The 24,582-nt window shown below is 39.5% G+C and overlaps 1 protein-coding gene across 2 annotated transcripts; it reads right to left on the bottom strand.

Moving 5' to 3' along the window:
* Nucleotides 1-486: 486 nt before the first annotated feature.
* On the bottom strand, nt 487-23,343 carry LOC147860248 (peroxisome biogenesis protein 16-like). Of its 2 annotated transcripts, none has more exons than XM_087324398.1 (9): nt 23,207-23,343; nt 21,374-21,431; nt 21,061-21,286; nt 20,668-20,957; nt 20,117-20,388; nt 1,159-1,226; nt 972-1,033; nt 799-885; nt 487-702 (listed from the first exon to the last, which is right to left on the bottom strand). In XM_087324398.1, the coding sequence occupies exons 1-8, from the start codon at nt 23,273-23,275 to the stop codon at nt 824-826; spliced, it is 1,107 nt and encodes a 368-aa protein (XP_087180524.1). In that variant the 5' UTR covers nt 23,276-23,343; the 3' UTR covers nt 487-702; nt 799-823. The 2 variants fall into 2 exon arrangements, with proteins under 2 accessions (XP_087180524.1, XP_087180523.1); XM_087324397.1 differs by having other exon boundaries at nt 487-717.
* Nucleotides 23,344-24,582: the final 1,239 nt, after the last annotated feature.

Consider the following 24,582-nt stretch of genomic DNA (forward strand, 5'->3'; position numbering starts at 1 on the left):
GAGCATTTTCCAATAATTGCATTCCAGCAAGACATCCAAAACCACCAAGATGCCTTCTAGGTGACATTAGAAACTGACCTAAACACTACAATACATGCCACATTGGAGGAATTTACAAACTTAGAAGGTGACCAAATCAACTAGGAATTTTTATTCAATAACATGTTACCTATTTAGCATTCATATCAAGGTCATCAAACAGTTTGAAACCACAAAACAGCTACAATTATCAAGATTGGGTGGATTCATATTTCAACCATCCAACTGTATAAGAATGAATAGTTTGCACATCCCGTCCGTAATACAAGATTGGTCTTCTTATCATGAGTTAGCTAAACTTTCATGATTTGAGAATACATGGGTCAAGAAAAAGAATGTTTTCCTAGGGCACATTTTTGATATATTTTAGATAATAAATAAATGAATAGAACATAGATGATATATATTGAAGACAGCAGCATGTGAGGATTATATGAGTACGCTGGGGATTTAAATGAATAGACTTTTTTCAATTTACACATTTCTCAGAAAGTAAATTTATCACATGTTATATATCTTTGATACCAATCTACAAGAAGGCGATAGAGAAAGAGAGTGAGACAGAGGTAGGCATAGAGAAGCCTTCGCATTGAATTTGAAAGGTAGTATCAAATTTGATTGAATTTCTTTAGCCGCCTCATTCAGAAGAACGTCATGAAGATCCTGCAACTCATAAAACTTCACAAGTAAGCAATGGATTGATGATCATCCTTATTCTTGCTTTGCATGTTCTTTAGAAGGTTAATTGACGTGTCTTACCTTTGCACCTATATTGAAGTTCAAACTATGAGCCAGAGGTATAACAATAACGAGATTGGACATCGGTAAGAAAATCTATAACCTTGCCTGAAAATGAAGCCACCAAATGCATTCAACTCTCAGTTTATACATTCATAATATCTTGCAATTATCAAAACAGATTTCCATTTCACCTCCCAAAGTTCCAATCAGAGGCACTGGCTTGAGGGTCCTTTCAAATCCATCAAGATATCGTCTGTGCAACACACAACACTTCAAAACCCCTTCAAGGAATGTGAAAACAAATGCTAGTTCTCAAAGACAATATCTAGAATACACTTTAAAAGAAAACTTCAAAGAATAAGGAAAAACTAGAGTTACCTCGTATAACTCCTGAAGAATGGATCCCTTGTGACATACAAAAGCAAAAGTACTTGCCTTCTTTTAAACTGCAAGACACAACAGTGATTATAACGTGTTAAAACTCAATTTTGTACGTAGTTCTAATTTGGTATCAACACTCTTTCTTTTTAATGGCAGTGATTTACAATCACTCTTTCATAACAACTTAATGAGCTTTTTCATATGGTATCTACATAGTCTCTCTTAAATGGCAATGATGACAAATATCCTTTCCACAACAACTTAATGAACTTTTTCATGTAAGTTCTTATTCATCATTTATATACTGTTTAATTCTTAGAAAACTTTCTCAGTCATAAGTCACACGAGTTGAGTTAGCTCTAAATACACTAACCTTGATGCAATCAGAGGTACAAGAGGTTTGGGAAACAGGGAATAAGGATATATTTGACATCTTGAAGAGACTGGAATGGCCTATGAGGCCCAAGAAGAGAATATATTAAATTACACATCTAATGAAAGGATCTTTGAGGAACAGATATATATTTTACATGACCCGACAATACAATAATATGAGCTCAGGTGACCAAACTACTTGCTAAATTTTCCAACATCAGCTGGTCTCAAATAGAGAGAGCTCTTGGAACCAAGGAAATCTCTTTGTGGTGTTGTCTTGAATTGAATTCAAGATCACTAGAAGAATTGAAATCTGAATCAAGCTTCAGTCGCTGGAACTTGATCAGAGTTTGCCCAGAGTGATATTTTGGTCCCCCAAAGGGAACAACAAGATGAACCAGTCCTGCAATGATTACCCTGTGGGTGATAGCTCAACTATCTATACTTCAACCACTAGACTGAGAGGACATCCAGATCACATTGGAAAGCCATCTGATTAATTTTGTTGAGCCACTAGTAGGGCTGAATTGTGGTTTTTTCATGCAATGTTCAAGGCTCTAGATTGTGTTTCAATAATCGGTATGTCTCCATAGGAGCTGAAAGACAGTTTCTTCACCCAAGGGGTCATGCCGGTGAATCTTTACAGGAGTTTGAAATTATAGTATATGAGCAGCCATCCAGAGGCTGACTGTAGAAAATGCAGGATGGCAGCATAGTGAACCTAATTAAGTGACCATTGGGTTTCCAGCTATGAAATCAGAACTCGAGTCCATCTACAAGAACAACACTTGGTGGCAATTGCTTTTCTACCTTTAGGTAGATCACATAACTCCCAAGTGTTGTTCTTGTAGATGGACTCGAGTTCTGATTTCATGGTTTCAACCCAATGGTCACATGCTAATGCATCCGCAAAAGAGAGTGGCTCTTCATCACAGAAATTTCAGCAATAACAGCATGATGCAAAAAATGCAGTTCAGCTTGCTAATTGGTTGACCGGGTTTTGCCTCGAAGAGGAGATGTGAGTTTGCTGTCCATAGTGGTGTTAAACAGCCATTTAGTCATTAGGGACTGTTCTTGCTTGCTTAGAAGAGGCTTGTTCTCCCTCCAATTCCATGTCAACATCATGTTGATTAATGACCTGTAAATCAGCATTATTCTCAATAATGTTTGGTTGCTCATTTCAACCACATTCGGCATTGCAAGCAATCAATTTGAGCATCGTTTGGCTGCTCTACATCTCTGTTTGGAGCATGCTGTTGCTGACGCAAAACCTGCACATTACCTCCATGAGGTTGGGTTAGTCGATCACCTTAGCAAAGTGTAAGAATTCTTTGAAGCATGAAAAGACATTGGATTTCTCCTTTAAAGGATATACCCAAGTGTGTTTGGTAGCATCATCAATGAATGTAGGAAAATAAAGATAACCTCCAGTTGATGATGTCTTTCTCATTGGGCCCCATACATCACTATGTACAAGTTGAAGCTTGTGTGTTGCCAAAACATTTGCAAATTTTGGAAATGAAAACCTGTGCATCTTTCCTAGAATACAGCCCTCACAAACATGGATATATGGCATATGAATGGAAGGAAGATTGCATAACATATCATGCTTACTAAGCTGTGCAAGTCTGCTGAAATATAAATCGCAGAACCGAGTATGCCATAGTTCGGAATTCCTTTGTGTTTGGGCATCCACCGCTAATGCATTTTGGTCATCAAATTTCTGATATATTGCAAAAGTTTTTTGAACAAACTACCCATTATGCCAATGATATCACCATTTGTATGATCAGGTATTGTGCATTTGTCATAGATAAACTGGACAGGATATCCATGCATAACAATGGTGGAACCGAACGAAGATTTTTTTATGCCAAGGACAGAGAAGATTATTCAAGGTGACTACATTCCCATTGACGGCTGTAAGATGAACTTGACCAATGCCTTTGATGATGTAAGAAACATTATTGGCACAAGCAACTGTGCATGCTTTATGACAAGCATCTTCAAGTGTGATAGAAACTTTTGCAAGAAATTATGTATTTAGAAGCACTGTTATCAAAATACCAAACATCCTTAGACTCACTTACTGATAAAAACATACGTCATCCTTTGAGGGATCATACATTCTATATATGGTGAATGCCCACTCATGTTGAGCAATACTAAGACCGGCTTGTTTTTTCTTCTCTTCACTAGCTTTCTTCTTTGTATACACACACACACACATACAATGAATCAAGTTCACTTGACTTTAAGTTGCCAAGTCTGCAGTTGAACACATTTCAACATTCAATGGTCTACTCAATCAACTTCAAAATATGGGATTGCAAATATTTGACAACAAAATGAAGTCAAACTTCTTACTCACGACATTGCTTGAAATATGGGAGGGCTCTTGTAGTCTCATTCTCAAATAGTGCAAGACTTAAACGTTTGAAGGAGTTAAATGAGCAATCCTTGCTGAAGAAATTTATCGAAAAGAAAGGGGAGTCTTCTAGTTCTATCAATATAACAAAGAGCGAGAGCTGCAACAAAGAATGCATCAGTGGAAAGGTCTAGAAGCAAAAGCAAGAGGAAAGAAATGACTTGCGTTAAATGTGGCCATAAAAGGCATAAAAAGCCTGATTGTAGATTTTACAAACAAGAACTTGAAAGAAAGAAGAAGAATCATAAAGATACAACAGAAAAGAGATATGATGTGGACAACAACAAAGGTAAAGAGAGGGAGAAGGAAAATGTAGCCTCTAGAGCCACCATTTAGGAGATTGTTGACACTAAGGACATATTGTGCACTGCAAATACTAATACAACTTTACTAAATGCATTGTTAATGATACAAGATTCTGTTATTCAAACATGGATAATTGACTCTAGTGCCTCCTTTCATTGCACTCCTAGGATTCATTTTTAGCAACTAACTTCGAGAAGGTTTGCCTTGGCAATAACCATGCTTGCAACATCAAAGAACTTGGTGTTGTTAGAGTGATGATGGAGAATGATCAAGAGCTGACATTAGACCGACCTCATTTTGTTCTAGGGATAAAGAAGTGCGTGTTTTCTGTGGGACGGCTTGATTTATATGGCAATTCCACAATCTTCACAAGTGGAGCATGAAAGTTTGTATGTGCGACAAAACTCATTGCCCAGGCAGCCAAAAGGTATACTCTATTGCCTCTCAAGTCAAGCTTTTCGTGGTCAATTCATTGTAGTTGTAAATGTCATGATTGCAAGAGAGAGAGAGACACACAAAATATAATAGAGCAGAAATATATTATAAAAAAGACGAGTACAAAAGATAAAAAATAGGTTTTAGGAGTATCCCTGGATTTTCTAGAAGGTTCTACCGTATCGAATATTCATGAATTTCCTAAATTATTCCGGAAAGTTCTAGGACCTAGCTAAAATATACGATGAAAATTATATAACACATTATAATAAGTATCCAATGGTATGGCTTTGACACAACCCTTGACAACAATCATCTAGAGTTCAAGATGTTTTATTCTCAAAACAAATAATTCCACCATTTGCCCAAAGACCGACTAGTTCTCAAGGTTTTGGATTATTGTCTCATTCCACATCTCATGAATTGAACACTGTAAAGAATCGGGTATGATTCTTGTGCAGCGGAAGAGATATGTGTTATGTGTATGTGTGAGAGGAAATAGAGGAGAGAAGAGAAAACACAAGATAGATAGATAAGAATACAATGAAGTACTCAAGAAGAAGATGTATATTCACAAGTAGAATAAGAGATACAAAAATGTAGCATTACAAGGAAGCACAACTGACTTAATATGAAGTATGAGGAGGGTGCTTTATATATAGTCGCCCTCTCTCTTCATTAACTAACTATAACAACCACTCTCTCTTAGGGAATGTGAAGACTCATAGTAATGGGGAATATGTAACTCATTAGTTATGTGTCATAGAATCATATTCTATGACACATAGTTAATGTGCAGAGAGATAGTAGTGTGACTCTTGACCTTTGAGTAATCATAGACTCTCAAAAGGTGTGTTCACAAGGTGCACTATGTTCAGCTTGATTCTCAACATGCCCCCTCAAGCTCAATCGGGTCAGTTCCTTCCGATTGATGTCCGCTTCGGCTGGTATCTAGTTTGGACAATCTCCGGTGTCTGCTTCCGCTCGTACCTGGTTCGGACGGTATCCGGTTCTCGCTTGTACTCCCCCTCAAACTTGGCAAGTCAAGGATCATCAATCCCAGTTCTGACATGAATTGCCGAAGCTTGTCGGCTCCTATGGCCTTGGTGAAGATGTCGTTTGTTTGAAGATTCGTGTTGATGTGTAGAAGATCGACATCTCCGGTCTGAACACACTCTCGAATGAAGTGGTAGTGCACTTCGATATGCTTTGTGCATGTGTGGAACACCGGGTTCCGAGCCAGATATATATTGCTCATGTTGTCGTAGTAAATGGGAGTCGGATCCTTGATGAGAACACCCAAATCCTTCAAAATCCTCTTGAGCCATACGGCTTCATATGCAGCTACGGTTGTGCCCCTGTATTTGGCCTCCATACTCCAAAGTGCAATGGTAGGCTGCTTCGTAGTACTCCAAGATATTGCTCCGCTACCGAGCAAGAAGACAAATCCGGAGGTTGATCGTCGATCAGCTCTGTAGCCGGCCCAGTCGGCATCCGTGTACTCTTCGAGTCGAATTGGTGTGGCCGATGCGTAGAGGATGCCATAATCCATTGTGCCACTCACATATCGTAATACTCACTTAGCACAATCGAAATGGATATCTCGCGAAGTTTGCATGAATTGGTTAAGAAGGCCAATCGGATAGTTGAGGTCGGGTCGAGTGATCGTGAGACAGATGAGGCTCACGATCAGTTGTCGATATTGAGTCAGCTCACACTCGTCTGTGCCGGAGTCGGCATCTAGTTTGAGGTTTCGATCGAGAGGGGTTGCCACAGATTTGCACTCAGCCATCCCGAACTTGTATAGCAAGTCCAACATGTAGTGCCGTTGAGAGATCACAATGCCGGTCAGAATCCGAATTACTTCGATTCCAAGGAAGTAATGGATCTCCTTCATGTCCGTCATCTCAAATTTGCCGGAGAGGAGGGACTTGACCTTGTTGATGTCGACTAAATGCTTACCTCCAATAACCAGATCATCCACGTATAGGATGATGACAATCGAGCTTCTAGAGTCGTTTCATACGTAGAGGGAGTTGTCAGATTTCGACATTCGAAAGCCGATTTGATGAAGATATTGTGTAATCTTCGAATGCCAAGCATGCGGTGCTTGCTTAAGGCTGTAGAGTAGCTTCTTGAGTCGACACACGGCTTTCAGATGAGTACGCGATTCGAAGCCGGGTGGTTGTACCATGCACACCTCCTCTTCTAATTCGCCTTGAAGAAAAGCGTTCTTGACATCCATTAGGTGGAGGTGCCACCCTTTCGTCGTTGCGAGTGCGATCATGGTCCGCACAGTCGTCATCTTTGCCACCGGGGCAAATATCTCTTCGCAGTCGACTCCATGCGTCCGTGCGTATCCTTTTGTTACGAGTCGAGCGGAGCCTTCGGCGTTATACTTCACCTTGTAGATCCATCTGCAGCCAATTGCCTTCTTGTGCGGTGACTGGGGGACGAGATCCCATGTCTCGTTCTTGCATAGTGCACGCATCTGCTCGTTCATTGCTTCGATCCATCGTGGGTCCTTCGCAGCTTCAGAAAAGGTTTCCGGCACCCGTACTGTTGCTGCCTTCATCATAAAGGCGTAATGGTACGCCATATAATTGTTGTAGCCGAATCAGCTTACGGGGTTCTTTTCACGGGTGGATTGGCAGAGCTTCTCGTTTGCGGATACTAAGGCTTTCTTCGCTCCATTTGTCCGGATGTCAAGGCCTTTGAACTCACTATCGAGGGAGTGAGTCAATTCGTTGTCGTCGAAGTGATCGTCTTCATACTCCGGCATTTTCACCTTCCCTTTGTCCAGCTTCGGACTCGACCAAGAGATGTGCTTTGATCACTCAGAGGCTCTTGTGGCCCTCTAAGCCTTATCATAATCGGGCTTTCTTCGTACATGCACGTGAGCCGATCTTCGGCTTCTATCTCTATTTCGGGGGATTCCGGGTTGGGCGGACTCAGAGTCGAAGTTGTCCCTAGTGCGTACCAAGATGCGGACTCGTCGAAAACGACGTCTCGACTTACTTGACCCTTCCGAGTAGAGGGGTTATAGCAATTATACCCCTTTTGCTCCAATGAGTATCCTACAAGGATACATTTCTCCGACTTCTGTGCACGTATGGAATGGAGCGGAATATCCGAACATGTGATAGATCCGGCTTCTTTCCGAAAAAATTCTCGTGCGGAGTAAGTTCGTGCACACCCGATGTCGTACACCGATTCATGAGGTATACAGCCATGTTAGCCGCTTCTGCCCAATACGATTTTGGTAGATGCTTTTCGTTCATCATGGCCCGTGCTACTTCCAGGATGTGCCAATTCTTTCGTTCGGCGACTCCGTTTTGTTGTGGCATATGTCGACACGAAAACTCTCGTCGAATTCTTTCTTTCCGTAGAAAAGCCAAAAATTCATCAAAGAAGTACTCCTTGACTCCATCCGACCGAAGACATCGTACATGTCGGCCCGTGGCTTTCTCGACATCATTCTTAAATTTTTGGAAGTGCCCGAACACTTCGCTCTTTTGCCGCATGGGGTAGATCCAGGTGTGCCTGGAGAAGTTGTTGATGGAGGCCACGTAGTATCGGCATCCGCCGAATGTAGCCGTATGAGCCGGACCCCATACATCGGAATGAATTACGTCGAATACGTCTTCTGCTCATTCAGAAATGGGTGTCGATGTTGCTTGCCGAATTGTGGAAGCCGACTCGCATATCTTCTTACGGCACTCTTCTTCGTGGTGACTGATTTTTCCGCAATATCCGCATTCGACCAAGTTTTGTCCGCTTGGACCGAAACACAAGCTCCTCCTTCCTTGATGGCTTCCGTCTTGATGCCGAAATTGCGAGTTGTTTTCGTAATTCTGGACTCGTTCACCTCGTCCTTGGCCGAATCGGCCTCTTCTTGCATGGCCACGTCCTCTTCCTCCGTCCGAGTGTGAGTAAAGCATGTGGCCTTCCGAGGTGTTGCTCCTTGTTCGAACATGGTTTTCTTCGACCAACAACATGGATTGAAGATCGAAGGAGGGTGGATTCTCCTGTGCTAACACGACGGTCCTCATCACACCAAACCATGGTGCAAGGCCGCCGAGGCATATTTGCACCATCTCATCATCGTCCACATTGACGCTTATCGAGCCGAGAGAGTCGCAAAGCTCCTTGATCGTCAAGGTGTAGCTCGTGATGGACATATCCCTTTGTTAGATGTTGTTCAACTCTTGGCAGAGTTGAAGCTTTCTCGCCGTTGTGTTGGCGGCGAAAATCTTTTGTAGATTCTCCCACGCTTTCTTTGGCGTCTCGAGTTCTCAAATGTACCCGAGCATGTGGTCATGAACACATGTCACCAAGCAATACATCACTCGGCTTGCCGCTTGCTCCCATGTTGCATCGTCGGCGTCTTTCAAGTCGGGTCGGTTTTCTTGTGCTCCTTTGATGTAACCCCAATAGCCTTGGCCGACAAGGTATTGGTGCATCTTGTACTCCCAAGATGCAAAGTTGTTTCGATCTAGCTTCTCGTTAGGGAGAACGCTCCCCATTTGAGTATTCATTGTCGATGAAGATTTCTTCCTTCTTTTCTTTTTCTTCTCTCTTGAATACGAGCTATGTAGTCGCACTACGATAGCGATGGACCAGTTCCTCTCGAATGTCGGCATAGAATACAACACACGCGGATGGGCTAGATCGAGCTACCAAACCGCTATGATACCATGTAAAGAATCGGGTATGATTCTTGTGCAGCAGAAGAGATATGTGTTATGTGTATGTGTGAGAGGAAATAGAGGAGAGAAGAGAAAACACAAGATAGATAGATAAGAACACAATGAAATACTCAAGAAGAAGATGTATATTCACAAGTAGAATAAGAGATACAAAAATGTAGCATTACATGGAGTCACAACCGACTTAATATGAAGTATGAGGAGGGTGCTTTATATATAGTCACCCTCTCTCTTCATTAACTACAACAACCACTCTCTCTTGGGGAATGTGAAGACTCATAGTCATGGGGAATATGTAACTCATTAGTTATGTCTCGTTTGGGTTACTTACCATGTCTTCGTTATGCTGATTTTGAACATTGTAATCATTGCATTTATGGTAAACATGTACAAACTTCTCATAAAAAGTCTCTTTTGTTGAAGTCGTCCCTGCTTGAGTTAGTACATTCAGATGTATGTCAGATGCCAAGGCTATCATTAGGGGGAAAGAAATACTTAGTCACTTTTGTCGATGATGCTACACGGAAGGTATGGGTTTACTCTATTCGTAGCAAGGATGAAGTGCTCGACAAGTTTCGAACATTTTTGGCATTAGTTGAGAATCAAATTGATAAGACACTTAAGTGTCTTCGCTCTAACAATGGTGGGGAATATGTGTCCAAGGCCTTTCAAGCATTTTGTGACAGCAAAGGGATAAAGAGGGAATTCACTGCCCCTTATAATCCACCCCAAAATGGAGTTGCAGAGCGTATGAATCGGACCATTCAAGATAACGTTCGTACTATGCTGTCTCATGCTGCGTTACCCCATGGTTTTTGGGCAGCGGCTGTTATGACAGCTGTTCACTTGATTAATCAGTCACCTAACAGGTCTTTGGGAGGGGGAATACCCCAAGAAGCATGGCCGGGCAAGCCACCTTCATATGCTCACTTGAGAGTGTTTGGCTGTGAGGCTTTTGTGCACATTCGTAAAGAAGAACGCAACAAACTTGAGCCAAAGTCCTGCAAATGTATTTTCCTAGGATACGGTGACGAGGGTGAAATGGGGTATAGATTGTGGGATCCCGAGAAAAGAAAAATAGTACGCAGCAATGATGTTATCTTCTGGGAAAATCGCATGCATAAACAACCCGAAAAGACCGAGGAAGTACGGAGGGTTGTATTCCGAGAAGAAATACCCTTTAGACAGAAAAGTGTGCCCGCTGTACAGCAGCAAACACCTGCTGTAAACTTACCTGCAAATGCAGAAAATGAGGTTGGAAATGATCAGCCAGCCTTTGCCAATAATGTTGAGCCACCAAATGTGCAGGAACGGCTAGAACAGCAAGCTGTTAATGCTGATTCACAGGCTGAAATGCCTGGACAACAAGTTGAAAATGATGATTTGCAGGCTCAACAGCTACCAAACAATGAGTGTTGGGTTAGGAGATCGTCTAGAGTTACTAGAAAGCCTGACAGATTTGTTCCTGATGCAAACAGTGTGGCTGATTATGTCATGGTAACTGATTGTGGCGAACCGACTTGCTTCAAGAAAGCAATGGACAGACAGGACAATAAGAAATGGTATAAAGCCATGTTGTCAGAGATGGAATCTTTTGAGAAAAATGACACTTGGGATTTGGTGCAGTTTCCTAAAGGGCAGAAAACACTTCCATGCAAATGGGTTTACAAAATGAAGGTCATTTCTGATTCCTCACCAAAGAACAAAGCAAGATTGGTTGCAAAAGGATACCAGCAGGAATATGGTGTTGATTTTGATGAGTTCTCGCCTGTAGTCAAGATGACTACATTAAGAATCATTTTGGGCTTAGTTGCAGCTGAAGATATGGAGCTCATACAGATGGATGTGAAGACCGCCTTTTTACATGGCGATCTGCGTGAAGACATATATATGCAGCAGCCTGAAGGTTTTGTGGTTAAAGGCAAAGAGAAGATGGTTTGTAAGCTCAAAAGGAGTTTGTATGGGTTGAAACAAGCACCAAGAGAATGGTATCATAAATTTGATGCATTTATGCAATCTCAAGGTTTTCGTAGAAGTCAAGTGGACCACTGCTTGTACACCAAGAAGGCAAGAGATGGCAGCCTGATTGTCTTGGTTTTGTATGTTGATGATATATTGATTGCTAGCAAGGATATTCATGCCTTGGATTCATTGAAGCAAAGCCGTCATGGCAGAGCATATGAAGGATCTTGGTGATGCAAATCACATCCTTGGCATGCGAATACTCCGAAACCGGTCGAAAGGGGTACTCTTTCTATCTCAGCAGGAGTATATCTCTAAGGTTTTGCAGCGTTTCAATATGGAGGGGGGGAAAACAATTGGGGTTCCATTACCTCCATATTTGAAACTCAATGCAGAAGACAGCCCTACATCTGATGATGAGAAGGCTGAAATGGCTAAGGTTCCGTATGCTTCAGCCGTTGGCAGTTTGATATATGCGATGGTTGCTGCACGCCCTGATATTGCCTTTGCAGTGAGAGTGGTTAGTAGGTACATGGCAAACCCCGACAAAAAGCATTGGGAAGCGGAGAAAGGTATTATGAGATACCTCAAAGGCACAAAGGACTTGGGCATTTGCTTTGGAAAGCAAAAGGCATATGTTGTTGGTTTTACGGATGCGGACCATGCTGGTCACGCAGACTGCAGGAAGTCTACTTCTGGGTATGTGTTTACTTTCACAGGAGGAGCGGTCTATTGGATCTCCAGACTACAAAAGTGTGTTGCATTGTCTACTACAGAGGCAGAGTTTGTTGCTGCCACTGAGGCATGCAAAGAGGCTTTATGGCTTTCATATCTAGTGAGAGATCTTGGCATTACAGAGTTACCTATTCTTCATTGTGACAGCCAAAGTGCTATCATGCTAGCTCGGAATCCTGTCTTTCACGCAAAGACAAAGCACATAGAGGTGAAGTATCACTTCATCAGAGATGTACTTGACAGCAAGAACATTGAGCTTGTCAAAGTACATACAAATAATAATCCTGCAGATCTTCTCACGAAGAGTCTTTCAGCTGAGCGATTTGCTCATTGCCGATAGATGATGGGAGTTGGATAGATGTATGTAGTTCAGCTTTCTACATACTTGGACTTAGCTGACTTTCTTTTTTTTCCTTCTCACGGCACATTGCCTTTAGGTGGGAGGTTGTTGGGAATAAAGGGCCATCGTGCCTTTTATTAGTGCACGAGTGTGAACACACCCATAGCACACTTTTGACTTGTATATACATAATATCTAAAAACCAAAAAAGAGGTACACTCTTTGTACCCAAGACAACGTGCATCTCTCTCTCTCCCTTTGTCTCTCACTCAAACTCTCTCCCTCTCTGTTTTTGACCTAAACCCTAATCCTCGTGTTGCCTTCAATTGACATATTCGCATTCGTGGGGGTTACCAAACGAATGCATATGAATACGCATATGAATGCATGAAAAAATAATCGTTAAAAAAAAAGAAAAAAAGAGTTCATACTTTTTAGTTTCTTATATATATCATATAACCAAGAGGACTTTGACAATAAAAAGGAGATATTTAACTTCACATTAAAAAGGAGACTTACACTAATAATATTTTATATAATAAATGTAAAACTTAAAAGTATTTGTTTTATTTTTAATAAATAATAAAATAATAATAAATAAAAGGTTCATTAATTCCCCAGTGTTTATTCTCCCACAAAATTTGGTATTTTTATTTTTCATTAAAAAGGGGACCTCACTCTAATAATATTTTTATAATAGATATAAAACCTAAATGTATTTGTTTCATTTTTCAATAAATAAATAAAAATATGTAAATAAATAAAAGGTTCCCACCAAATTTGATATTTTTATCTGACATTAATAAGGGAACTTTACACTAATAATATTTTTATAATAGATGTAAAACTTAAAAGTATTTGTTTTATTTTTAATAAATAATATATAAAAGGTTCATTAATTCTCCACTTTTTACTCTCCCACCAAATTTGATATTTTTATCTGACATTAATAAGGGGACTTTACACTAATAGTATTTTTATAATAGATGTAAAACTTAAAAGTATTTGTTTTATTTTTACTAAATAATAAATAAAAGGTCCATTAATTCTCCACTTTTTACTCTCCCACCAAATTTGATATTTTTATCTGACATTAATAAGGGGACCTCACACTAATATAATTTTTATATAATAGATGTAAAAATATTTGTTTTTTTTTAAATAATAAATAAATAAACAAATGGTTTTGTAATATTCTTGGGGTCATTTTGTATTCTCGAATATTACGAATATTACGGATGTCGAATACCACGAATATCACGCATGGGTCAATCTATGCATACAAGGATGACGTATGTTTATCGGTAAGTGACTCTACAGATGCTTAGTATTTTGATAGCAATGCAAAAATTTCTTTGTCACACTTGAAGATGTTTGTCATAAGGCGGGCACCGTTACTTCTTCCCATAATGCTTCTTACATCATACAAGGCATTGGTCAAGTTCATATTATAGCTGTCAATGGGGATGTAGTCACCTTGAACAATGTTCTCTATGTCCCTGGCATAAAGAAAACCTTATTTCTGTTTCTGCCATTGCTATGCATGGATACCCTATCCATTTTCTCTATGACAAATGCACAGTACATGATCTTACAAAGAAGGGCGATATCATTGTCATAACAGGTAGTTTGTTCAACAACCTTTACAAGCTTGACATATATCAGAAATTTGATGACCAAAATGCATTAGCGGTGGATGCCCAAACACAAAGCAATTCTGAACTATGGCATGCTCGGTTCTGCCATTTAAATTTCAGCCGCCTTGCACGGCTTACCAAGCATGATATGATATGCAATCTTCCTTCCATTTATGTACCATCTAATCATGTTTGTGAAGGCTGTATTCTAGGAAAGATGCACAAGTTTTCATTTCCAAAAGATGCTGATGTTTTGGCAACACACAAGCTTCAACTTGTACATAGTGATGTATGTGGCCCAATGAGAACACCATCAATTCGAGGTTATCTTTATTTTCTTACATTCATTGATGATGCTACCCGACACACTTGGGTATATCCTTTGAAGGAGAAATCTAATGACTTTTCATGCTTCAAAGAATTCTTACACCTTGCTGAAAATTTTAGTGGTCACAAACTCATTACTCTTCGCACCGATAGAGGGGGTGAGTACATGTCTCAAGAGTTCAATGCTTTCTTGAAGGACAGAGGAATTATCCATCAATGCACCACTCCATACACATCACAACAAAATGGTTTGGCTAAGAGAAAGAATAGATCTTTCATGGAGATGGCAAGATGCATGCTCAATGGTAAGAAGCTACCTCATAAGTTTTGGCTAGAAGTTGTAATGTGTGTAAACTATGTTTTGAATAGATGCCCCACAAAAGCAATAACAACTATCACTCCGTGTGAGGCTTGGACTAGTCACAAGCCAAATGTTGGACATGAGAATATTTGGAAGCTTGGCTTATGCATTTGTGCCACCACAGCAATGCCATAAGCTTCAAGACAAAGCAACAAAATGCATCTTTGTTGGCTACCGCAAAGAAAGCAAAGGTTATCAATTGTTTCAGCCCACTACTGGTAAGATCATCATCAGATGGGATGTGATATTTGCTGAAAATGCAGCTCAACCACTTGTGGATTGCTCCAAAAGCCTGTTCGTGATCAACCAAATGCATTTGATACTTTATTACCATTGCTCCAAAATGTTGTGTTTGAAGGTGATCGATTAACCCAACCTCATGGAGGTAATGTGCAGGTTTTGCATCAGCAACAACATGCTCCAAACAACAATGTAGAGCAGCCAAGCAATGCTCAAATTGATCTCTTGCAACAGCCCAATGTGGTTGAAAATGAGCAACCAAACATTGTTGATAATTACAGGTCATTAACCCACATGATCTTGACATGGAATTGGAGGAAGAACAAGCCTCTTCTCAGCAAGCAAGAACAGTTCCTAAATTGCTGATTAACACCTTATGGACAGCAAACTCAAGTTTCCTCTTCAAGATAAAACCCAGTCAACTAATCAGCAAGCTGAACTGCATTATGTGCATCATGCTCTTATCACTGAAATTTGTGATGAGGAACCACTCTCTTAAGGATGCATTAGCACATGACCATTGGGTTGAAGCCATGAAATCAGAACTTGGGTCCTTCTACAAGAACAACACTTGGGAGTTATGTGATCTACCTAAACATAGAGTGGATTTACAAAGTCAAGCGTAATGCGGATGGAAGCATTGATCGTTTTAAAGCAAGACTTGTGGCAAAAGGCTGTTCCCAAAAAGAGGGGATAGACTATGAAGAAACCTTCGCCCCCACTTCAAAGATGACTACAATCAGAGCTACAATTGCTGCAGCAGCAATTAAGGGATGGAAAGTTCACCAATTAGACATTAAACCCGCCTTCTTAAATGGAGATTTAGAAGAAGAGTTTTATGTGGCTCAACCTCTAGGTTTTGACATTAAAGGTGCAAAAACTAAAGTTTGCAGGTTACTTAAAGCTTTGCACGACTTGAAGCAAGCACCTCGAGCGTGGAAGGCAAAGATCCATGCTCATCTTCTTCAACTCAGTTTTGTAAACAGCCCAACTGAAAGCAATCTCTATGTCCGAAAGGATGGAGAGAAATTACTAATTGTTGTGCTTTATGTTGATGATTTGCTAATCATAGGACCTAATGTGCAAGAAATTGCAGATTTCAAAGCTGATCTTAGTAAGACATTTAAACTTACAGATCATGGTCATCTCCATTACTACCTCAGCATTCAATTTATTACTGTTGAGGGGGGCATTTTTCTCAGTCAACAAAAGTACATGGAGAAGCTCCTACAATGATTCAGGTTATGAAGACTGCAAGCCAATCTCCACTCCTGTAGAAGCAGGATTCAAATTCTCATACCAAGACAAAGGACAACCAACTGATGCACTCTTATACCAGCAACCTGTAGGTTGTTTGATATTTTTGTGCAACACGTGACCTGACATTCAATATGTTGTTTCGCAATTAAGCAGGTTTATGCACAGCCCTGGAACAAAGCATTGGCAAGCAGCCAAGCAAGTTTTCCCTGACCTCAAAGGCACTATGGATTTCAGCCTCTTCTATGGAGAAGGAAGTTCATCTATTTTAACAGCCTTCACTGATAGTGATTGAGCTGGCTGCTATGACACTCGTGTCTCACATAGTGGAAATTGTCTCATGATCGGCAATTCCTGTGTTTCCTGGCTCAGCAAGAAGCAGCCAACAGTGGCAACATCAAGTTGTGAAGCTGAATATAGAACAGCATTCAGCGCCACAATAGAGTGTGTTTGGCTCAAGAGATTATTGTCCAATTTGTCACTTGAGCAACCATCTCCTACATGTATATTTACAGATAGTCAAAGTGCCTTGGCTATTGCAAGAAATCCCATCTTCCATGCACGAACAAAACACATTGAGGTGCACTATCATTATGTGAGGGAGCAGTTCCATGCTAAAGAGATAAACTTGGTCTATGCACCAACTCATGAAAATGTTGCAAACATTTTCACCAAGCCTCTATCACGAGAAAAGTTTGAATATTTTTGCAAGGAATTGGGCATTCTTCCAACACCTAGATAGTGACCACATTCAAGTCCACACCATTCATTTCAAGGGGGTTTGTTACACTTAAAGTGTATCCTATGAAAGCTTTGGTGTGAACATTGTTATAATAGTGTGAACCTAATTAAGTAACTGTTGGGTGTGAACATACTTAGAATAGTATGAACCTAGTTAAGTAGTTGTTAGGTGTGTATATAGTTATAATAGTGTTAACCTAATAAAGTGATTGTAGAAACTGGTTATATAAACCATTCTACATCTTTGTAATCAAAGCTCGTTTGCCAATTGTGTCATCAAGGAGTGGAATTCAAAGAACACTATGTTTGTCACTGTAGTGTCTTTTATGAAATCAAAGGGAGATACCGTTGCCTCTTTAAACAAGGCTTTGGCCCCCTACGCAAGGTAATGGAATATGAGGACCAACGGTGCCTAGAATTTTTCTTGCTAGAGCTCAAGAGACATTGGGAAAAGTTGTTGAAGGATATAGCCACACAAGCTCATCCACAAAGAACAATCACAACTTTCTTTAGCCCCATCACTCTTGCTAATGCTATAAGTCAATCAAGGGATACACAAATGGGCTCCTGACCAAGACATAACAAAGGGGTTACAATTGATTGGGCAATAGCAATTTGTCGTGCACGTAGACCCTAGCACCATGGACCACAACCTCAACACCCTTGTCATCGACAAATAAAAGCCATTATCTCCCGCCATTGCAAGTGCTTCCCTCGCTTTGGAGACCTTTCCATTCTGGATCGACCTATGCTAGAGATCTTTCGAAGACAAAAGTTACAATTCATCTAACTTGAGAGACTCACATGTGCCGAAATCCAGTTTCCCTCGTCTCTTTTTATCTTATTTACTTTTATATTTACGGAGTAATATTTATTTTATTTTGATTTGTTGATTTGTTGTTCTCAAAGACGAGAAACATTTAAGATGTAATCTCTTGTTTGGTCTTATAGGCCATTTTGGCCTCATAAAAGACGTTAATATATCTTTCTTTCTTTCTTGGGTTTCAACACTCTTATGCTGACAACAATCTTTATGTCTTTTCCTAAGATAAATTGTTATGCTTGATCATATTATGTGTTGACAACCTTCTAATTACAAGGTCCCTTGCTTCTAAAATCGAGGAGCTTCGCACTGACCTCAAAATCACATTCAAAATGACTAATCTAGGACTTCTCCATTACTTCATAGGTATGGAGGCCTATCAGTCACAGGGTGGTATCTTCCTCAGCCAACATAAGTATCTCAAGCAGCTCCTTGAGACCTATAGCATGTCAAATTGCAGGCCACTCTCCTGTCCAATGGATCCAAACTCAAAGCTATCTCATGAAGACGATTCTCCCATTTGAAGATATCACGAAATATAGAAGGTTAATTGGGTCTCTTTTTCACTTAACTTACACTAGGCATGATTTGTCCTATAGTGAGTATTCTCAACCAATTCTCAAGTGCTCCAAGACAAAGTCATTGGCAAGCAACTATTTGAGTTCTTAGGTATTTGGCCAACACACTCAACTATGGTCTCTCTTTTAGAGGCAGCATTGAGCTTGTTGGCTACTCGAGTGATATTGATTCTAGAAGGTCCACATCTGGCTATTGTTTTATGTTAAGTTCAAGCTTGATTTCTTGGAAATCAAAGAAGCAAAACTCAGTTTCTACTTCATCGACGGAGCTAAATATCAAGCCTACTTGGATACTTGCTATGAGTTGCTATGAGTTGCTATGGTTAATGCAATTATTTTGTCACATTGGTGTTTTGCAAGAGTCCTATTGCAGTTTTCACTAACAGCCAAAGTGCCCGTGCCTTGGCACATAGCTTAGCATTTCATGGTAGAACAAAACATATTGAAATGTACTACCATTTTGTTCGTGAATTAGTGAAATCACAAGTCATCAACTTGGCATATTGTCCTACTCAAGAAAATGTGGTTGATTTATTTACTAAGCCACTTCCAAGGCAAGCCATTGATCAGCTCCTCGGTCAACTCAATGTTGGACCGTCATTTTGGAGCTAGGAGGAGGTGTTGGAGGGTGGCAGCTCAAGACCTACACTCTCTTTCATCTTTATTATCTCTCTTCTACATTCTCTCTCTTCTTAGATTCTTCTCTCTCTAGAATCTACAACTCTTTAAATGCCTTCTCTCTCTAGAATTTGCAACGCTTTAAATGCCTTCTCTCTTCCACTTTTTCCAAGATATTCCCTTTTATTCCTAGTTTATTGTACTTGTTTGGTAGTACAAGAGTCACTTTACCACACAACCATTTCACCCACGTTCCCCAATTTTGTATAAATAGGCTTACCATCCTCTTTTGTAAAGATATATTTGTTGCTACTTGTGAACAAGCTCTACTCTTTGGCTGTGTCTACTCTTTGCAACCATTTTTGCTATTGTTGTCTAACAGCCTTCTCACAGCTTGGTTGTGTCTATTTTGTTCTAACAACTATTGCGTTGCTTCTATTAACAGCTTTTCTCACAAGATGGCGCATTGGGGCAAAAGTGATGAGAGTGGTCGACTATGCATACTTTGCCCTAAACAAGTTAGAGAGTCTAAGTATCGCACTTTGATACAATACTCTACCTTTGATCATATTCAAACATGCTTTAGACACAACTTTGACCAAACTCAATCCTTGCACGAATTTCTCTCGCAACCACAATGTGCACTCTCGATTGCAATATTCATTGGTAAAGTTCTTGAACATTGAGAGTCACTACTCAATTTCACATGTATTACATGAAATGTAATATTCTTGGTCTCATAGGTCATATTCAACCTCCGCAGAAGATAATAGAATCTATCTATCCCTCTCTCTGAATGTAACTTCTTTTGGTCTAGCCTATCATTTTCGCCTATTAAAGGCATCAATATAATATTTCATTTCATTTCTGTGCATGGTATTAATTCCAGGATATTTCTGGATAGCATGTATTAATTCCAATGGACACATGTAGTACACGTCATTTCTCTCATATGGTCTTTACGAGAAGGTAATAAAATATTTCTCCCCTTTCAGCTTTTGAAGGTAGTGTAATATTGTCACATAGACTTGTTTATAAAAGAAATAATAGAATTCTTTCATTTCACAAAATAAGTCTACTCACCTCTTGAACCTCCTCAGTAGAAAGTTGACGATGCTCCATATTGCCAGCACTACTCATGCCCCTATTATATTTTAGAATCTGAGCGGCTAATATAGAAGTTATGCCGGTTACATCTAGAGCAAGGGATGTTAACCATGGCTTCCAAGATCTTGACCCATAATGCCTAACCAACAGCACGTACAATAAGGGTCTTAGGATAAACACCCATTCCCCAGTAACTGATAACTGTTCTGGCAGGTCCCAACTTCCATTACAGCAAGATACAGGAACACCTAATGTTCAACAAGATGAGAGTTTCCACAATACATAAGAATGCAGTCATCTTTAATCTAATATATTAAATGAAAAATCCCAATTAATTGCTGCATATCCTCATAATGGACCATATTCATATACCTTCCTGATGGACATAGGTATAATTCACATTGATACATTAATCACATCTTCATAAAAGTTAAAATAACTAAATCAGTTGGTACAGCATTGACTTCTGAATGTGTAGACCAGAAAATCTCCTCCATTTAAAGCTTTAACACTAATTGAGTACTTACATGGAATAGTAGGTCCACTTGCAGAACTTGACACACTTTGACGGCGGTAAGCCCACGATGGTTTTGTGTTGATGCCGATGTTTTCCCTGAACTTCGACATAGCTAGAGTTGCCTTTGTCTCTAAATCTCCTGCAGATGACCTCATATTTGACTGCCTTTTATCTATCATAGTCCCCCAAAAGTTTGATCCTGATTGAGCTTGAGTTCCACTTTCTTTACATATGGTTTCCCCCCCATCTAGAAGCATACGATATCCATTTCGATGCAAGATCAGAAACCGTAAAGAAGCTCTGTGAGACCATCCAATAAGTGAGCTCCAAAGTCATCCATGAAATGTCAACTTCTTTAAAAGTTTTAATAAAACAATTGTAGGCTTCCAGGTAGATACCTTACTTTATAGCTTCCACAGCTGCTAATATGCTCCACTTCTTTTCCCGACCTCTGTAATGTTCTGCAACTACTTCAATCAAGACCTCAAGTTGTTTTACAGCTGATAAGGACGCTGCTAGTGGAAGGCAGCACTGCTCAGGTTCTCTTGTTGTGCCTTGTCTAGGAACTTGTGGTGTAGTGTCAATAATAAACTGGTTCAATGTTGTTATGAGGCCCAAAAGAGAAGCAACTGGGAATAACAATAATATCATTGTGAGAATGTACTGCTTTTTATTATTGACAAGTCAAATTAAAACACTTAGATAGGTTCACATACCAGCTTCAGTACCAATCTCAGAGTTCGAAAATCGGTCAGGTAAAAACCAGGTCACAGTCTGCACATGCATTTAATATACAATATAAAACTAACACAATTGGAATTTTCTTTTCTTCTTTATTCAAACAGTTACGACCTTTATTATTTGAACTTAATACTATTTATTAAAAATATAACCTGATGTGACTACTTGTTCCTCTCCTTCAGACTGTTTTTCATCCCATGCATCATTTTCCTCATGGGTTTAGGAGTTCACAGTTGTCGCATACCCTTGAGACATATTCCATACTATTAACGAAATTCTCCTCATAGCTTGAGATTTTTAGATGATGAGAGAATTTAGATTGCATATGTTTGATATCGATACAATGTCATTCTTGAGTAGCAAGAAGATGAACCATCAGCCAAGAAGTGGAATGAAATGCTCATCCAAGAATCAGCTAGACATAAAGGTGCTCTAACTAGGATATGCCATATATCATCAGTGCAATTGTGTGGGGTATGTAATATATGCACACACATAACCTTAGTAGGAATCAAACATAATGTTTATATATATATATATATATATATATATATATATATACCCATTTCAATGTGGATTGCATACCTATGGCGAGAACACAAGAGTGTCCACTTCTATGTGGATGTCTTAGCTATGCTGTGAACACAAGACATAGGGATCGAGGTTCATTGCATAGATGTGATAGGTCACTTATTTGTAGGTATGGGAGTAATGTTCTCATGGCTGATCCTACTCACGTATAAACGATGACTCAACACATTGAATTTCTAAACATTATGTGATCTCTCTTTCTTACACTCTTCATTGTAGAGGTCATCCACTCTCTACATTAACATTTAACATATTTTCTTAGTTCTCTTTCTGCTCTCTGTCACACACATGTAGCTGGAGAGCCTTATATTTGATTACTGTTTAACTTAAATTAATATAATCATTTAGAATCCATGATCCAAATCATCATTGTTAGAAGGGATGTGTTCCCTCTTGCATTCTCTCAGATTCATTTCTGTACATCAGTCTGCCTTGACTACTAGGAACAACACCATTGCTAACTTCAATTTATCAGTGGCAATGAAATTCATAAGACTTGCTAAACATAAATAATTGGGTAAAGTCATATATATCTAACTCCAAGATATGCTGGCCTAATGGCAGAAGTTTGTATATCATTTCGTTTTTTCTTGGAAGTATTATAGTTTAAAAATCTTGATAGGTTTCATGAACCTCTCAATTGCATTTACAGTGATTTTGGGAAACATACAAGCAATAATAAATTCTCAAAAAAAATGTTAATTTCGTCAATCAAACTATAAGTAGATTCTTGTTCATTTTGGTCAATCTTTGAAAACCAAAAATAACACTTGATTGTAAAAATAACCAATTGTTTCCAAAGTGAAACCTTTAAATTTTGGACCTTAGACCCAACAATAGCCCTTTTTAACTTCCGTATGTCATCTTTCTCACTTCTACTCACAAGAGTTGCACTATCATGAAACATTTACGAACTTACTCATACCGTCTTGATCCCTAGACATGAAATGTAAACCAGATATTACGGGTAAATTCCTTGATTTTAGTCATTTAAGAGGACTTACACGCCTTCTTTATAAGTGAGAATGAAAGCAAACATAAAACTAAGAAAACAAGCTATGAAGCCATGAAATCCAAGAAAGAATGAGCAGAAACAGAAAAATACCGAGAGACAGCCAAATTTGTTCATGAAACAAGGAAAGAAAAAGAAATAGGCGGGAGTGAGCGAACGGGCGAGCGAATGAATGACATGTAGAAGGAAAATAAGAAGCACATACATTAGCAATGCTCTCCAGGGAAGCGATCAACTGTCGATTCTGTCGCACCCACACCTTGTAGTTCTCCATGGCTACACAGAGCTCTCTCTCTCTCTCTCTCTCTCTCTCTCTCTCTCTCTCTCTCTCTCTCAGAGTCTCCTAAGTCTCCTAAGCCTCTAATCTTAAATGTATAAAAGCAAACATGTTTATACTTGGCCTTCTTTCTAAGCATGGTATAAAATTTTAGACTTTGGGTGGGCAGGCGGGCGAATGGATGGAATGGAAGGAAGGAGGGCGAGCGGGCAGATGCAATTCACGCGCACTGCCATCACCTCCTCCTGTCATTCTTCTGTTCGTTCCCAATCCTTACTCTGCCCACACACGTAACCTTCTTCGGCATTACCTTCACATCTTCTACGAGTTATGCCCTTGTAATCGCGATGGATACCCATGGAATGCGGGATTTGGCAGAGTCGAGTTCATCGATGAACCGGATATCATGCGTCTCATCGAATCTTGGGACCATGACACTCTGGCGGATTCGAATGTTTGAGCAACTACAATGTGCACTCCTTGATAGTGGGCGAAAAATTCAAGACAATGAAGAGGACATGGAGGGGTGGCATGTTTGATTAAGATGGAATCAAAGAAATATGTGATTTTGATCATAAAAAAATGATGAACATATATGCTACATAATATGTGGCTTAAAATAAAAACCCCAAATTACATGCACACTTTTGCAAGTTGGATGTGACATTCCTTGTCAAAATTCTACCTATAATTATGTTGGTTTCAATAGAGATAAATTCTTTGTTGGTCTAGAAGATGACAGTGTTTATTTCAAAGCCGACTTGGAGAAGTTATTGTCTTTGGTAACATGGATGCTTAGACAAGAAGTTTACAACCTGGTGTGTAACAATATTTCATCCTATATATCTCAAGGAAGCAAAAGGATTTGCAATTGTATCCATATCAATTTGGGAAGTTACTCTAACAATTGCGCAACAGTATCAAAATGCTTATTCCAAATGATGTATCCTTACAATCGAATACTAATGGTTTTACATGTAGAAAACTCATTAGAAATAATGTGATACTTTCCCAAACTATTTGGATCACATACACATATTCTCACTTCGTGAATGTACACCGAAAGGTTTGACTGTGAGAAGATCATTGAAGTTATTTACCCATATTTGAGCATAGACATTAAATAGACACCCATGTATTCAAATATGGTTGAGGATATATTGCAAATGGCAAAGTTACAACATGGTGCAATACTAAAATACAAACGGGGAGTTTTCAAGAAAGTCATTTTCTAATGCACAAACAAATGTTTTTTGGCCAAGCAATGTAGTTCAACGAAAGAATGCCACGAACTTGAAAGTACC

The sequence above is a fragment of the Azolla caroliniana genome, unplaced genomic scaffold, assembly GCF_043228905.1.
Source record: "Azolla caroliniana isolate FFs.n. ecotype wild unplaced genomic scaffold, voAzoCaro1.0.p SCAF_9, whole genome shotgun sequence".
NCBI classification, from domain to species: Eukaryota; Viridiplantae; Streptophyta; class Polypodiopsida; order Salviniales; family Salviniaceae; genus Azolla; species Azolla caroliniana.